The sequence below is a fragment of the Hippocampus zosterae genome, chromosome 5, assembly GCF_025434085.1.
Source record: "Hippocampus zosterae strain Florida chromosome 5, ASM2543408v3, whole genome shotgun sequence".
NCBI classification, from domain to species: Eukaryota; Metazoa; Chordata; class Actinopteri; order Syngnathiformes; family Syngnathidae; genus Hippocampus; species Hippocampus zosterae.
Window position 1 is genome coordinate 14,184,803 of NC_067455.1, and position 17,668 is coordinate 14,202,470.

At 42.4% G+C, this 17,668-nt stretch overlaps 3 protein-coding genes across 11 annotated transcripts in view; 2 read left to right on the forward strand and 1 right to left on the reverse strand.

Moving 5' to 3' along the window:
* The window catches only part of LOC127600862 (protein MTSS 1-like), a 36,963-nt gene extending 24,425 nt beyond the window's left edge, over nucleotides 1-12,538 (forward strand). The window contains exons 6-17 of one of the 9 annotated variants that reach the window (XM_052065738.1): nucleotides 1,231-1,305; nucleotides 1,810-1,821; nucleotides 5,059-5,216; nucleotides 5,413-5,520; nucleotides 5,615-5,712; nucleotides 7,447-7,708; nucleotides 9,340-9,459; nucleotides 10,291-10,512; nucleotides 10,671-10,880; nucleotides 10,972-11,131; nucleotides 11,217-11,486; nucleotides 11,749-12,538. In XM_052065738.1, the coding sequence (XP_051921698.1) occupies nucleotides 1,231-1,305; nucleotides 1,810-1,821; nucleotides 5,059-5,216; nucleotides 5,413-5,520; nucleotides 5,615-5,712; nucleotides 7,447-7,708; nucleotides 9,340-9,459; nucleotides 10,291-10,512; nucleotides 10,671-10,880; nucleotides 10,972-11,131; nucleotides 11,217-11,486; nucleotides 11,749-12,266 (2,213 nt within the window). In that variant the 3' untranslated portion in view covers nucleotides 12,267-12,538. The remainder of the gene's footprint in view (nucleotides 1-1,230; nucleotides 1,306-1,809; nucleotides 1,822-5,058; nucleotides 5,217-5,412; nucleotides 5,521-5,614; nucleotides 5,713-7,446; nucleotides 7,709-9,339; nucleotides 9,460-10,290; nucleotides 10,513-10,670; nucleotides 10,881-10,971; nucleotides 11,132-11,216; nucleotides 11,487-11,748) is intronic. The other 8 variants (XM_052065739.1, XM_052065743.1, XM_052065744.1 and 5 more) reach the window with 8 other exon arrangements.
* Nucleotides 1-17,668, reverse strand: part of LOC127600853 (F-actin-uncapping protein LRRC16A-like) — a 692,893-nt gene that overhangs the window by 200,175 nt on the left and 475,050 nt on the right. The gene's annotated exons all lie outside the window — the stretch shown is intronic.
* LOC127600893 (transmembrane protein 65-like) overlaps nucleotides 15,224-17,668 on the forward strand; it is a 34,157-nt gene continuing 31,712 nt past the window's right edge. The window contains exons 1-2 of the mRNA XM_052065782.1: nucleotides 15,224-15,525; nucleotides 15,743-16,096. Of these exons, the coding sequence (XP_051921742.1) occupies nucleotides 15,787-16,096 (310 nt within the window). The 5' untranslated portion in view covers nucleotides 15,224-15,525; nucleotides 15,743-15,786. The remainder of the gene's footprint in view (nucleotides 15,526-15,742; nucleotides 16,097-17,668) is intronic.

The following is a 17,668-nucleotide window of genomic DNA, read 5'->3' on the forward strand; positions in this document are numbered from 1 at the left end:
AGAACTGTCATAGGTCACTGATTTAGGCCTGTCATGATAATTACCTTATCGCTTTCTTGTTTGATAAATAATATGGCCACAATAGTTCTTTCCAGACTCAGTAGATTTTAATTTACATATGTGTGTGTTTACACTTGTCATCAATGTTCAGTTGCACTGCTTCGTTCCTTCTTTTGTTAGTCATCTTGTTCACCACTCTGGTAGGCGGGACTCAAACTCACACAGACACACACACACAGACATGGTGTGACACCGGTTGAAATAGAGTGAAAGACTAAGTGTTCCTGAAGCTGCGTTTTTCAATAGCTGGATTTGTACAATGACAGAAAGTTCAGCGAATTAAATTGATTTTTTTCAAAAGCTTAATGTCATACCGGTAGTAGAAACGTTTTGTATTCAAGCCAGATGAACGTGAAGCGGCCAGCTAACATCAACAAGCTGGTATGTCGCATTTGTATGAACAAAGTCACAACACAGTGAACCTCGAAGTCCATTTAAAAGGCACCCATTCCACCCAATTTCTTCAGATGGAAGCAAAAAGAAAAACAAAAAATAAAAACATGGCAGGACATCGAGGGCTGTCCATTTCCCTACTGCTTGCAATTATAATGCCTCACAGATAGTGTTACTGTCTGAAAGGCAAAATGATTCAGCCGTTCAACACTGTGGAGAAACCGGCATTTTAACTTAAAGGAATGCTGCAGACTTTTCATAGGCATTACAAATTGACAAAAAAACAAACAAACAAACAGCCATTCCAGTCTTGTACAAATGGGTTAACATGGACATTGTAAAGGAGATAAAAATGATCAGAAATATCATTTTGCTCTGCCATGACAGATATGTACTTTTGTGTCACATGTTACTATTTACCGTTTCTGTATATTTTTCCATATAGAGCACAAGTCTACTTTGTTTTATTTAGCCAAGACATGTATTTATGGCACATTTCAATGCCACCATTAATTAATTAAAAGTTAATTCCGCTTGAAAAAGATGCACACTACTTGAAATATTATGCTCTACTATCGTTATTAGTGACATTAAAAAACAACGCAAAACAACAATTGGTTATCTTGATAGTTCCTGAGAAAATGTGTTGTCCTAAAAAAATGTCATTGTGTCAGGCCGAGTCATCGCTTTGAGCAGACATATCAAGGTTCTATTGTAATCTGCTGTGCCACGGAGGGACATTAATACAAATTTCCTGCACACATTTGTCTTCACTAGAATATAAGAGAGCTCGGCAGGAGATCAAGAAAAAGTCATCAGACACACTGAAACTTCAGAAGAAAGCAAAGAAAGGTAAAAACACAGACTTATTTTGCTCCAATCTTAATATTTATTGAATAAATACATTACAGAGAAGAACCTCAGTGATGTGTGCAGAAGTACTTTGTCCTAAACGATGAAGACTGCAAATCTGGTACAGCTAAACATTGCCTTACTTGGTAGCTTGCGCAGGGCAATTTTTTTTCTCTCTCTGAAGTTCTCTTGGCTCAGGTTTTACAAACACCTGTACCCATTTAAAATATAGATGTGCTACAAAAAGCAGTTGGATACACTTCCCTCCACTTTGTTTTGAGATATTTATAATTGGACATTGTAAAACATTCCATCAGTTAAACTGTCAAACTTGTCAAGCAGATTTGGTGATTATTCCTTGTTGTTCTGCACAGCAAGTTCAGTTTAATACACTGACTGACCACAATGCAGACACTTTCAAAAGGAAGGTGTCATTCTTTCAGTTGACTTTGTTTCTCTCTGTGCTCTCATGTGGTTTTGATAACCATCCTTCTCTTCCTGGAGCTGATACTGTGGGTAAGTCAGTCAGTGTCATTGCATTGGTAGATGTTTGCAACGCTTTGCCAAGACCAAGGGTTCCATTGTGGAGAGGCTATCAAAATGGACTCCACAGATGGCATCTTTAATTTAAAATTTTTGGTTGCTATGGGTACATTGATGGAATGCTGCCAGTTTAGGAGCCTTACCCTAGCTAACTGCGACCCCGGGTCTTCCCTTTTATGCATCTTCCTCTGCCTCCTTTCCTTTGTTTTGTCGTGGCTTTTCTCATTCAAGCTGTGCAGTTACACTGCATGTAGCATCAATGATTACGTTCCTGATATTTTGCAAAGGACATCGGATTATAAATGCACAAACATACCAAATATTATATACTTATAGGGAAAGCCAAATAAAAACATGCTGTTTACAATAATACTGGTCTAAACACAGCATTCAGATTAATATTGTGCTTGTGGAATGTTAATTAAGCAGCAAAATCCACAGCAAAAGGCTTTCTTGACATGCGTTTTTCGGCATCAAATGATCAAAAAGTATCAGCTTGAACATTGAATATCTTGAATTTCTACTGTTCCATGGTAAGGCTGGGTTTTCAAGTTCTCCTAAATGTTCCACTCCTTATTATAGTACTTGCAAAAAATTACTTGTTAACTGTAACATTAATCACAAATACTCTTAGTTGTCAATGTCTCATTCAAAGAACGGAAAATACAACCATTGTGTGCTAGTCGAGCAAATAGCTCACAAGTTTGGTTATGTGGTTTAAACCAAACAAATGTCCTGTACCCTTCAGCTGAGTTGTAAAAGTAGTTCAACCCAGAACCTCTTACGGTGTCACTAGTAGAAATCATCCAAGCCGCTTATCCTCACGAGGGTCATAGGCATGCTGCAGCCTATCCCGGCTGTCTTCGGGCAGTAGGTGGGGTAGATCTGAAGTGGTTGCCAGTCACTTGCAGACTAGTAGAAACCTGTGGGTTTAGAGCAGGGGTGTCCAAACTTTTTGCCAAGGGGGCCAGATTTTATGTGGTAAAATGTCGGGGGGCCGACCTTGGCTGACATTCTTTACATTGAACAACAATATTGTTCAACAAATTTTAGTAAGCCAGTCTGTTTCACATTTCCATTTTTATTTTAATTTCAACAATCTTAAGAATTTCTTTTGGTTCATTTGAAACAGGTCTATCACATGCAACTGCTTATTCACTTGACTTTTTCTTAAACAGAAGTCTCCTGAGTGCAAATTGATTGATTTGAAACATAAGATGTATCACCATGACTTTTCAATAGTCACAAAACCTTTGACTCGAACAACAGGGAAATGAACAAGCAATACACACAACTGCAAAAATCATTTGAAATATGACATATCAGTCAATATAAACACGCAGTAATGTCTTGTTAACTCGTGAGTGATGCCCTCTAGTGTCTAAATGCTATTACTCATTTAGTGAATGCTATTACTCATTTAGCCACTAGAGGGAAGCAGTACTCTATGAAACATCAGTCACCAGTCGACGAGACCTCAGTCAATGCAACACGTGTTCCATTGCGCCCAACCTGCGGGCCAGACGGCACTGATTTTATGACGGGGGCCGAGGGCCGAATGAAATTCGACCGCGGGCCGGATTTGGCCCGCGGGCCGGACTTTGGACACGCCTGGTTTAGAGTGTTAGTGCCTTTTATTAAACAAAATGGTACTGCAACTATATACCATATGTCATCACAAACTGCTTCAATTTTTCTCCATTCTGCATATTATATATTTTTTATTCATTCTACATGGTATATTGTCAAACAGCAGACTGCCATTTGGACAAACTTTACCATTATTTGTTCACATTGGACAACAAGACATCAATTCTCAACAGGTGAAAAATCCCTTTCCAGATAATACAGCTAAAACAGCCAGTGCGTCCATGTATACCACCCATCAACCTGGAGTATTTTGAATATACTGGGATGGATTTCTTTGTATTATTTGCCCAAATCCTTATACAAGTCATGACTTCCTGTGACTGGAAAAACAGTTTGTCATAATAGGGCTTTTCCCCGCTTTGGGGAAAAGCGCGAACTTTAACAGGCTCCATTCACTCAAAGCAGCTGTGAAACTTGCAGTGTACAGTATATTTGTTGACCTCATTCGTCATGCCTCATTAAAGTCATACCTTGTAATATAATCAGCCATGTTTTTTTTTCAATATGATGATTATGTATAATGATGTGGTGTTCAACAGCAAAACTATAAACTATGAATTTGTCATCACGTCTGTGCTGCTGAACATCTGACTGCCATTGACGAGGTCTGATGGACTTGAAAGGCGCCTTTCAACGCCATTTGAGTTTGGTTGCCCAGGCAGAAGATCTAATAGACCCGAGTGTTGTTCGCATGGAGTTTAACAATAGCGTATCAAATACTTTGCAGGCCATTGTATCTCCCGGCTTTGGGTAGAGGCCAACTTTTGTGCCTCCATTTGAAAACGCCGAATGGCTGCACTACATCTTGCCTCAAATCCAGGCTGTTTCATTTGACCTTCTTGTCGAGGTCAGGACTGGCAGTCTCATCATGCATCAGTGTTTTCCAAAACAGTCATAGAATTACCATCCATCCATTCATCCATTTTCCGAACCGCTTGATCCTCACTAGGGTCGCGGGGGGTGCTGGAGCCTATCCCAGCCGTCTTTGGGCAGTAGGCGGGGGACACCCTGATCCGGTTGCCAGCCAATCGCAGGGCACACAGAGAAGAACAACCATCTACGCTCACACTCACACCTAGGGACAATTTTGAGTCTTCAATCAACCTGTCATGCATGTCTTTGGAATGTGGGAGGAAACCGTGGTACCCGGAGAAAACCCACACAGGCTTGGGGAGAACATGCAAACTCCACACAGAGAGGCCGGAGCTGGAATTGAACCACGACCTCTGCACTGTGAGGTCGACACGCTAACCACTGGACCACCAGGCCGCCCTAGGCTCGAATAGGCACTTACTATATGTGCAATACTCTCTACACATTAAAAGCACAATGTTGATGTTTTTGTCAACTTGAAGCAACATTGTAAACAGCATTCCCGCCCCTCTAACGTTTTTCTTCATACTTGTCCTTTTGTTCTTTTCATAATACTGCATAATATTGCTCGCTGCTGTAACGAGTGAATTTCCCCGTTGTGGGATCAATGCGGGGATGAAGTCTTCTTCATCTTCATCTTTTTCTTTTGTCCATATTCATTGTTCATTTTTTGTGTACGTGTTTCAGGTCGTGGTGATATCCTGCCCCAGTTGGACTGCGCGATGCAAGATGTCAATGACAAATACATTCTTCTGGAAGAAATTGAGAAAGAGGCCCTGAGGAAAGCGCTGATAGAGGAGAGACAAAGATTCTGCACTTTTGTAGCCTTGCTGCGGCCTGTAGTGGTATGTAATAAGTTGTAGTACAGTACTCACAGCTGGATTTTTCTGCAGCACTGCTGTATTGGTAGATACTCAAAAAAGGTTCTGAACGTAGTCACACTTCTGATACATACTGTTACGCATTACTGTATAACTGTTTTTGCACTGCTGTGTCAATACTTGATTGCTCACTCTGCTCTGCTCTGAATGATTCTGACAGGATGAAGAGATTTCAATGTTGGGAGAGGTTACCCATCTCCAGGCCATCTCTAATGACCTCAAATCACTGACCTCTGATCCCCACAAGCTACCTGCTGCCAGTGAACAAGTAATACACCCGTGTTTAATTGATTTTTTTTTTTAATGATCTCTTTCAAAAGGTGCACCATATGTACAAGTATAATCCTTTTTGTTCCTCCCAGGTGATCTTGGATCTGAAAGGCTCAGACTATAGTTGGTCTTACCAAAGTCCACCCTCTTCCCCTAGCACCACTACATCCAGGAAGTCCAGCATGTGCAGGTAAAAACACAATATATACACGACCACAAGATAGAAACAAAAGATAAATCTTAACTTAGGTGTACATTTATCTGCAAATGACATGAATTAACACAATGGCATCACAAATCTTTTCTAAGTCTTGTGTAAATGATCTTTCAGTTGCACCATCTAGTGGTGGATATTTTCAGTAAGTTATTCATTGTTCACTGTGCTCCCCTCGAAAAACTCCGTAGTGCATTGGCTATAAGAGAGCCACTTTGTATTAAATGAGAGTTTAGGCTAGGTCTTATACGCATTGGTCATTGATTCTGCTTATCTTGTCATGGAGAAAAATAAATAAATCAGTTTTTACTTATGTGTTACTGATATGCCAGCTAAACATATCCAACCCCATTTCTCACAGTTAATCAGTACAGTCGGCAGCAACAAGCAAGGTCCACCATCTGGCCCATGAAGGGCCATCTTCTCCCGTTCATGCTTAAGTCTTTTTATTATTAACTTTTTTTAATGTGCATTTATTCGGTCTCAATGTTGTAATAGCCCTCCGAGGGAAGACGTAATTCCAAAGTGGCCCGTGGAAAATGAAATTAGTTTGACTTCCCTGCTCGAGAGCGAATCCTCCTACATCATTTATGCAAGAGTTATTTTTATAGATTTTTCATCCGCTTTCAATACAATTCAACCAAGCATCTTAATTTCTGAACTACTCCATCAATGAGTGAACCCAGATTTGATTCACTTGAATGCATCTTTCCCCATCAACAGAACACAGCTTCTGGACCAAGTTTTGCGATTGGCTAAGAATATATTCTCCAACATGAGCCATGCTCTAAAAAAATAATGTGTGCTATTGCAATCTGGGCGTCGGTACTGTGTACTAAGCTCTTACAGCATAGGTGTCAAACTCAGGTCCTGGAGGGCCGCTGTCCTGCATGTTTTCCAAGTCCCCCAGTTGCAAGACACCTGATTCAAATGAACAGATTCAATGTCAGGCTTTCGCAGAGCTTGCTGATGATCTGTTCATCTGAATCAGGTGTGTTGCAACAGGGAGACTTGGAAAACATGCAGGGCAGCGGCCCACCAGGACCTGAGTTTGACACCTATGTCTTACAGCGTCGGGCGCAAACAGTCCTTTGTACATCAATCAATGGTAAAGCTAGCGAGTAGCTTTCTCAAAATCACACAAAATCGAATGAGGCCTTAACGAGAGTCGACGGTCATTGTTGAATGTTAATGTTTATATATTGTGTTTGTGTTGTCCATTGAAGTGCTTGTGTATGATGGTGCTGCTTTTTTAATACAAGGCAAATTTCAGATCTTGTGTCTGACAGTAAAGACAGTAAAATATATATATAGAGAGAGAGGAAATGCCCTCACTATCCCAATACCTTTGATGTTTGATGTAAGTCAAAATGCCTTTGAACACGGGTGTAATACTTGTAAGTCAAAATGCCTTTGACTTACATCAAACATCAAAGGTATTGGGATATGAGGGCATTCCACTCCCTGCCAGCCTCTTTTACTGGTTATTACAGTATGCTGTTTTGACGAAAGTGGCCTCAGCTGATGCCAGCTACATCATGATGGGCTGTTTTAATGGTTTCCTACGCTGTTTCCTCCACACACCCCAATTCCCTGCCTCCCTAATTTCCTCTTTTTCTCATTCTCTTTATGCAAATTCTCACCTTTTATTCACCTATTTGGGTACCCGTGGTTCTCTGCTCCTCCTGCCAATGTCCCTCCCTGTCACAGTAGTCTGAACAGTGTTAACAGTGGTGACTCCAGGGGATCAAGTGGCTCTCACTCTCATTCTCCTTCCTCCTCTTCTTCCTCCTCTTCACACCACCTCTTCCACCACCATCAACCTCGCCAACGGTACCACAGCTCCACGCTGTCCCAGCAGGCCCCAGCTCGACTCTCCAGCATCTCCTCCCACGACTCTGGCTTCATCTCTTCATCGCATGACCAATGCACATCCTCCAAGTCATCGTCACCAATGCCAGCAAATAGCAAGGTCAGAAGATTCTCTCTTCTAAACACTTTTAATTGCATCTGTAACATGTACAATACATGAAATTTAAGTAAAACTGTGTTGTATGACTTAGAATCTGAGTGGGGTATCCAGACGTTAATTGTCTACCGAGGGATCCAGGCGTTAATTGTCTATCTACCTATCCGTTAGAGCAATAACTTTGTGACTGTGGTAAGGTTATTATAGCTTGACTGCACAGGAAATTAGTGTAGGCTTCTATTGTAGCCTAGGGCAAAGCAAGTCACTCCTGTTCTGCTATTCAATAGTCCACTGCATCCTGTCCACAAACTGATTTGGAGAGCGTAAGCATCCTGAGTTAATAGGGCTGTTCACACGGCACACATTTGCTCCGGCGCTGCACCGATGTATTTTGTTGCGATATATTTTGTACCGCAGCAAATTGTGTGGAGCGGTCACACGTACAAAGCCGCTGAGCGTGACAGCATCGGCACAGCGTCGGCGCAGCCCCACTTGTGTTCACACGGCAGTTTCTGCAGCGGAGCAAAACGACAGAAAACAAACGAGCTGTCGTGTTGGTTCTTTTTAAAACGTACGTTATATACACAACTCAAGCGACTACTGGACCGGCACGTCCTTCTCCTTCTCGGTCTCCGTGCCTTCTGCTCGAGAGTGACCCCCCAAGAAAACGTAAATCAACGATGACTTCAATGACACTCAGAAAAGCAAACACTAATGCGCCAAACAGAAAATCAAGAGAGGAAATCACAAAATAAGAAATTATATGGGCGGCGGGCGGTTGTGAACAAACAACAAAGGAACAAACAACTCTGAGACAGTCCAGTCTCCTACAAAAGGAAATATGTTACCAGCCAAGTCTTGTGTCGTTATTAAACAAACACATTACGGACGTCCGACAGCACGAAAGCAATGCATTCTCGCCATACGTACTCTTCACAAGCATTTGCTCTGGAGCAAATTTAACCCAGTTGCGTTCACACGTGCAAATTTACATTGGTGCTGCTTCGCAAACGACCATTTGCTCCGGAGCAAATTTTTAAACCCCCTCCCGGAGGTGGATCAAATTTTGTCCGGTGTAAGCCTTTTTCCGGGGCTACGCCGGAGCTAATTTGCACGTGTGAACACTCTACTGGGGCAGCCCCGGCGCAGCACCGGACCAAATCTTGCCGTGTGAACAGCCCTAATATCTTTACCAAATGCGCCTCTTAAAATGTAACACACACACTGGGAGTACTCTTTTTTTTATTGTATCCCTATTCACAGGTCTCATTCTTGAAATTCAATTTAAAAAAATCACTGAGAATGTGGCTGGTCTACATTGCCTCTGTGTGGGGCTGGAATGAATGAGTTTATCGATGTTCTTTAAGACTCTTCCTTTAGCAAGCCTAACACTCCCAACATAAATGCCTTTTACTTCAGTTTAATGGACTTCCTGCTGCACCGCCTCCACAGCCTCTATGTTCACATGACTGCACAGCTGACTAACTGCTGAGAACGATGGAAAAGTTGCCTGTGCTCTCTAACATACTGCTTGTCTTGCTGACTGTCTGTCTATGCCATTCTGTCCATCTGTTTGTCTTTGCTCCTGATATCTTCTTTTGCCCCCCTTGCTGCTGCTTTGTTTGCCGTCCCAGCCTTGTGCCAGTTCCAGATCCTCTGAGGTGTCAGATTTTGAGCACCTTCACTGTGACTCGAGCAGGGACCCCCCCTCTCTAGCAGCAGATGCTGCTGCATCTTTGCATACTATTGACAAGGTGAAACACTCTTCCACTGTCTGCCATTGACTCTTACACACAGAGAAAATGACCTGCATCCCTGCCGGCATCCTGCATCCTACTAAACATCATAACTGGTTAAACCAAGTCGTCAGCGTGCCTGTTTTCCCTCATGTGACAAAAACGAATTCTGCTGAGCGAAAGGAAAGGGCGCCCTGTGTCATCTGCATTATTTCTTTCTTCATTTGATACCTCCAATATTTTTTTAGCTGTTTGTCATTATGTTGTACCATTTTACAGAGCCCACAAGGTGACATGGATTGCCCTTGAAAATCTTTTTTTAAGAGTTTTTACTAGAGGATACAATGATTGCGAAGGCACGGTTCTTTGTTCTTTCATGTCACCTTAGGGGCTCTGTCTCATTTTGAGATACACGTTGGGTGAAAAGTAACATGGCATGAAACGTTGCTATTCCAATTTTCATTCCTAGTACAACTGTATTGAAACAAATGATCCATATTGGGGATTCATGGGGAAATGAAAGTAAAGATAAGAAAAAGAAAGAAAGCTCCTGTGAAAGCCCACTCCTGAACAGTCACATGACTGACCATTGAGAACATCATAAATAAAACATTAAGAAATCCCCATTAGTGCTCTCTGTTAAAAAAAAGTTTTTGTAATTACTCAGTGATACTAAAAACGCTGTAATTTCTGATGCATAATTGTGTTTCACCCATGCTGTAGTTCTCCCAATGAATGTGCCATTTGTGTTCTTTTGATTTTATTTTATACCTTTTATCATTTCAGTAATTCATCCCATTGTTTCTGTTGTCTTGTTTTGTCACAATCCACCAACATATACACAAGCAGCTGTCCAATGGCTTTGACCACTACAGCCCAGCCAACTCCCCTACCAGTGGTGGGAGTTTGAGCTCTGGCTCCAGCACAGCCTTCCCCTTCTTCCCTCCATCCTCCTCTTCCTCCTCCTGCCCAACACGATCATGGTCACGTCCCGCTTCAGCACTCCTGCTTCCTCACAACTGCCCCATGGGCTCTCCCACGATGCCTTCCTCTCATGTGCCCAGCTGGAAGGTTTGTCTTGAAGATTTCTGGCATCTGATCAAAATCCCGTACTTGTGTTCTTGAACAAAAACATTTTTAAAAATGAGGAACTGTGCAGCGTTTATTATTGTTTTAGTGCGGCGAAAACTAAACCATTCCTCACAACACTAATTTGTGTTTCTTTCCAGGACTGGGCAAAGCCAGGGCCATACGACCAGCCCATGATCAATACATTGCGAAAGAAGAAGGACAAGGGGCCTCCAGTTATAATGGACAATAATGGAGTTGCAGGCAGGGAAAGCAGCACACCGCAAAGCCTCGCAACCGCTACTCTGGCTCCAGCTGAGATGCCTCAAAAAGTGTCACGAGAAGAAAGGAACAGGACAACACCAGCCAAGGTTACTTTTCCATATCTCGTTGTCACCCTACCTTGTTATATGTATGTACTAAGTCTCACTGCTATGTCCTCATATGTATTCATGACTCTAGGCCGGTGATCTTGAGACCCACGATGAGCTGGCCCTGGCCTTATCACGAGGCCTGGAATTGGACACCCAGAGGTCCAATCGAGACTCAATCCAATGCTCCAGTGGATACAACACTCAAACCAATACACCCTCCTGCTCTGAGGACACCATACCCTCACAAGGTAACCCAAAGCAATCGAGAAGTCACCATCATTTTTAAAGTTTAGTTTTGTCAGTGCACTAACTTCTCTGTTTCTTCTCCTCCAGTCTCAGATTTTGACTATTTTTCAATGACCGAGGAACAGGACCCTGAGCAGCAGCAGTCCGACTTTGACAAGTCCTCCACCATCCCCAGAAACAGTGACATTGGCCAGTCGTGCCGACGCATGTTTCAGACCAAGCGGCCTGCCTCCACAGCCGGCATGCCAAGCACACATGCTCCCTACCCGGTGCAGGGGGGCTACCACAATGGAGCCTGTCCCTCAACTCCCACCCACAAATATTCATCATCTGTGCCTTATTCACCTACTCCAACAGGTAGGTGCACACCACACTTATATTATCCTGTGTCCTTTTAAGTACATTGGTACTTTGACTTATGAATTTAATAAGTTCCATGACAAACCTTGTAACCCAGTTTTACAAATCAAATTTCTCTATTGAAATGAAGTTCAGTTAATACTTTGCAGCACGATAAAATGGTTTTGATGGCATGCGTCTGCTGTATTGTGTACACTATGTTCTTATCAAGGCACTTATTAAATAAACCATTCTATCATTTGTGTTTCTGTCCCTCCAGGTTGTTCAAATCAGGTGATTTTTTCTGGTTATCATAATGTCTCTGGGTCCCATTCTACTAGTCATGGTCCAGTTATTGTCACCCCAGGTGTTGCAACAATCCGCCGCACGCCTTCCTCCAAACCTTCTGCTCGCCGCTCAGGCTCAGTTGTCAGCACAGGTCCCATTCCTATTCGTACACCAGTCGTCCCCGTAAAAATACCAACAGTTCCCGACAAGTCAGGAGTCCTAAACGGGAGCAAGATTGGGGAGGAAATCGGAAAGATTCCAGATTCTCCCACATTTCCACAAGGCGACAATGGTGGAGTGCCACCCGTGGTGTCTTGGAGCGGTCAGGCGTCGAGCAATCCTCCCACTGTCCCCCTGCCCAACCAACTGGCCCAGCAGCACCCTCACAGTGAGCGAGGAGAAACTGAGACAGGAGACGAGGCAGATGGCAACATGTTGGTGGCCATCCGCAACGGAGTCAAGCTCAAGAGGACCCTCACCAATGACCGCTCAGCACCTCGGATTGCGTGATCCCAATGACATACAAAGTCAAGACCGTGTGAGAGAGAAAAGAGTTTTATTCAACAAATTTAACTATTTCTTTTTGTTGGGGTGTAAAGATGTCTTCCTACATGATTCGGGATCAGATCATCAAGGAGGTCATTTTGTCTGGTTAGTGATGCCTCTCCGAAAAAATGACACGTCATAACAAAAAGGGGACTGCAGAACCACCTTGAGTACTTAACATGATTTACCATGATGCAAACCACAATTTGACAATTGAGTCAATCGATGGTTAATTTCAGGAGTAAAAAGATGACTGTGAGCGTGTTCATATCCAAGAAGGCTACATGAACACGGGGAGACGAGGCAAGTGATGGAAAATCCAGCGGAGGGTTGTCCAAGGAATTGCGGGTTGTGGTGGTCGTCGTTGACCTGTGTTGAGGTCACTGTGACCTTAAAAGACCTTCAAGCTTCTGCACAAGGAGTTGCTGTGGGCAAAGCCTTCCTCCGTCCGCTGTAGTCATCCACAGCGCCACTGTGGACACACGTCCGAGGTAGCCAAGTTTCACAGCAAAGCAAACATCACTGCTTGATGTTCTGATCTACATAAAAATGTGGAGTGCAGCAATACACGGTTGCTCCTTTTCCGTTTGGATCCACGAGTATTCCATTTACCTGCCTAAATTCTTGATTTACGTCCACGTTGCCAGAAACATGCTTTTGCTGCTTTTCACACTTAAACCTCCATGCTACGACACAGAGCCTGACACTTTCAGTGTCATCCCTTTCAACAAGAATGTGTCGCAGCACAGTTGTCTTTAACATTATATAGCAAGTTGTGTACATGCATAGACCTTTTTTTTTTAAATAGCATTTATTAGCAGTCACAGGCACTGCCTCATACTGCAGAGTTATTCACACATAGAACTTATTAATCAACGTTATGTGGAAAGAAGGGATACGTTTAACACTTCAATGTTTTTATGGAAGTTTGTACTAGTTGAGAACACTTATGAGAAACTGTTTCTTTCAAAACAATCTATCATTTAATCTATTATCTCTGGACAAGTTCAAACTTTGGTGTCGTGTCGTGTGAATGGTGTTATGGAAACACATCCACTGCAAAATTGTATTATTAAAGAAATGCTGTAGTTTAATTTTTACAGGACAATAAGATGCTGTAGCAACATGAGACTTAGCATCATACTTTGTGTATTTGCATATCTGTTAAAGCACTGTGCGATCGTGGTGACTGCATATAAGCCTTGTAAACATTATTTACTTGTACAAGCGTTATTTATTTATTTTCTAAATTTTTGGGCAACTCACCCTCAGTTTATAACATCATAACAATGGTATTGACACCATGTTATCTGATTTTCTGTTATTTTAGTTTCTTTAGGTTGTTTCTGGCTTTAGTGCCATAAACCTGTGGTCTATTATTTCACCTATGTTTACCGTATAACCTGTATTTTGTCAGATCTCACTGGTGAGAAAACTAAAACAAACAAACAAAAAACACTATGTTGATTTAGCTGCCCTGACAGTCTCTGCACAAGCACGTCCATATTGACTTGATCAGTATTATTGATGACGTGGAGAGACAGTCATTGCAGTTTTCCCCAAAGTGTTTAAACTAAAATAATTTATTTGTGTTCAGATCTCAGATGTTTTAACCAAACACTCTCATTTCAGCCATCCGCTTGTACATAATGTGTATTATCCACCTTGGGATATTCATATTTAAATGACTAGTACAACAGTTATTATATATTATATCGGAGTTCCTTATTGTCTGTATGTAGAGACTGAGATGTTTATACTCTATATTCTGAGTAGGCGAAAATCAACTTGTTTTAGTTGTTCAGGTTTGTAAATTCACACGCACACACTTATCTACACAGTTCCACGGTTAGTTTGTTCCAAAAAGTACGATATTTTGTGTAATGACCATGTCAGCGATATAATAAAAAAGACAAATGTGACTCATTGTACTTCAATAATAAGATCTTTCTTTTACCTCCTCTGAAATATTTCCTTCCTCCCAAATTAAGCAAATCATTGTTGACGGCCAAAATATCCGCATTTGAATATTGCTGTTTCACATGACAAAGACATGTTGAGTGATGTGATGTGGGAACATGATTCAACGGTGTGAATGGGATTACGAATGGTTTTCTACGGGTGCCTTTACTGTCCAAAGTAGGCCCAACTACCCATCGAATAATTTGTGTAAAATTTGGATGAACAGTGACCCGCATGCAAAATCATGGCCACAAGGGGTCAATGTTGCCTGTGCAATTCACTACAGTTTGTATATTTTATATACAAACTGTATATATTTCATCTACAAATTGTATATATATTTATATATAAACTGTTTTATATAGTGATATATACTGTTTTATATACATATACTGTATAACAATGCATGCTATTTCACGTGCCCCGAAACCACTCATTTGATCAATAATCGCGAATAAAACACTCAAGCAGAAGGCTTCAGATACATTTGAGGACGATTTATAAGGACACCGCTTAACTAATAAAAGGAATGTTTCCCTGTGCTGGAAAAAAATTCCATTGCATAGCTTTCACACAATCATTTTTACATGAGGTGTGGAATTCTGCCTAGTTGGACGACTGCGTGAACGCATCACGTGCGTAAAAGGCAGGAATGTGATCACGCCCAAACATATAACGCTGATAATACCTTAAAATTAACATTCTCACATTCCAACAGAGCTGAGTTGGTGATTCCTGCGCGCGCGCTTACAAATTAGCTGATCATTAAAAAGTAACAATATATCTTTGAATTTTATCAGATGATCTTTTCTATGAGTTTGATATATGATTATCTAGTATTCTTCAAAGTTAATGTCGATTTCGACTCCCCCAAACACTCCAGTGTAGTAAATCCGAAGTCTTCCTGAACGTGCCTACGTTTCTTGACGTCACGGCTACGCGCTGAAGAAAGCTGCTCTTTCATTGGTCATTTGTGTAGATGCGTCCAGCCGCTCCAGTCTTCTCCCGACTCCCATCCGCCTCATAGCGTCCTGTCAACCGAAGGTTACAACAACTGGCTTGACGCCTGCTAACATAGTCATTGGTGCGCATATTTCAATAAAAAATTGTTTGCATTTAAGTTTTTTTTCTCGCTCCCGTCTCCAGTTACCGCGCGGTGAGTGGAAAGAAGAGACATATGCGTCGAGATAGTCGCTGCTGTTTTTTTTCCGTTGTATTCCGGAGCGAGTTGGACGGGACAGCCAAGGCTCGACTGACTGAGGTGAGACAAGTTGCACTATCATTTGAACCATTATCGCCTCATTATTGAGCCTTGTCAGTCCCGGTGGGCCCGTAGAACACACGAATGCGTTATTGTTACAGCCACGCCTGCTTTCAGCCATCAAATGACCCAAATTGTGCTTTTCATGTGACCGCTTCTGAACTGAGAGTTGTACATGTAGTAACCTACTAACGGGGCTTGTTCCATGACCCGACAGTTTCCCGAGTAATACCCACTGCCACGGTCGTCCACTCCCCCGAGATGCTGCCCCGCCTGCGGGGTGTCCTGCGGCCCGTCCTCTCCCTGAGAGCCGGTAGGGGGCCGTTCGAAGCCGGACTCTTGAACCACCAAGCGGAAGCCTCGGTGTCTCTCCCGGGTGAGCCGGCCCCAATGCTTCCGATGTCCGCGCTGGTTCTGCGGCGTCACCTTGGCACACACCCGCTGAAAGAGCCGGTAGAGCCCCTCAATTCTCCCCGCGGGGCCAAGGAGTTTATTTATAGCCTTCATCCTTCTGAGCGCACTTGCTTGCTGCGGGAACTGCACAGGTTCGAGTCCATTGCCATAGCTCAAGGTGGGTGATTTCCTACGACAGTATGTCTTTTGGAGTGTAAATCACCCTTTTCTGGACAATGCAGCTGTGATTGGCAAAACTGTGGAAGCATGTACAGTAATCGATACCCTTACCTGTTTCTGTTTGAAAGTGCTCTATAAATACAGTTGACTTGACTTACCTCCATATCCAGCTTAAGGTCCATGTAGTAGTACGTTCTCTGTCCTCACAAGTAAACACAAACATACTCGTTGGACAACTATATGTTACCGTGAGACAAGTTGAGTACTGCGTGCTACCAGTGAGAATAAAATTCTATTTATTAACATTTGGTGCTTCACTGGTAGTTCTAGTATGTCAACTGTTGCACAGTTTAGTCTCACGAGTAACATATTGGAACCAAAAGGCTACTAAGATTAAGATATCCTTTATTTGTCCCACACTGGGGAAATCTAGTGCATGACACATGCCTGTTAGTGGACCTAGTAGTGTTACCAGTTTAACAGCGTATTTCACGGAAAAGGTTTAATTGTGTACTTGTAGGCAGCATGGTGGAATACTGGTTAGCGCGTTCGCCTCACAGTGCAGAGGTCATGGGTTAGACTTCGGCTCTGGCCTTTCTGTGTGGAGTTTGCATGTTCTCCCTGTGTCTTCATGGGTTTTCTCTGGATTTTCCAGTTTCCTCCCAGATTTCAAAAACATGCAAGGTAGGTTAATGGAGCACTCTAAATTGTCCATAGGTGTGAGTGTGAGCGTGGATGGTTGTTTGTCTCTGTGTGCCCTGCGATTGGCTGGCAACTAGTTCAGGGTGTCCCACGCCTACTGCCCAAAGACAGCTGTGATAGGCTATAGCACCCCACGCGACCCTTGTGAGGATAAGCGGATCGGAAAATGGATGGATGGATAGATGTATACTTGTAGGCCAAAAGTGGCAGTAGAAGTGGAAAAACCGTTACTACTAAAACAGTTGTTTAATAGTGCGTATTAGTCATTCTACCAGTGCGTTGAATTGCCTTGCAGAGACAAGATGATGGAATATGGAAAATCAATCAGAGCCTTTGTACAAACATAGCTAATACAACCATCTGGAATGTCCTGGAGCAAGAAAACACAGTTGAAAGAAAAGAAATGCCTAATTTTTCCTTGATCTCCTCATGTGGCATGAATTTATTGCCATCGCTGATGTTTGATCGTTGGGAGTTTATTTATGCCAGAAGAATTTGGTCTTCAATATGACACTCTGAGTTAGTTCCAACAAATTAAGGTGACTGGCAGGCATTTTAAAAGCCTGGTTTGAATCGATTTATTGCAGTAGTTGTTTGTTATTTTATCTCATGCATGTACTGTAGCTGGACTGATTGACTAATTCATCGCAGTCACAAGCTTCATTTCCAGGTAGCATTCTGCTACAATTAACTCCCCAGACACTTCATTAGGTACACCAACACAATCGACTGGTCATCTGATACAATAGCTGTATGTAAATCAGCATTAATACCTAACATTATTGTATTTGCAGACTCTCACTATTGTTATTACATTTGCAGATCTCATTTGCAAACAACGGGTTCCAAAAATGTCAGCCATTGACTG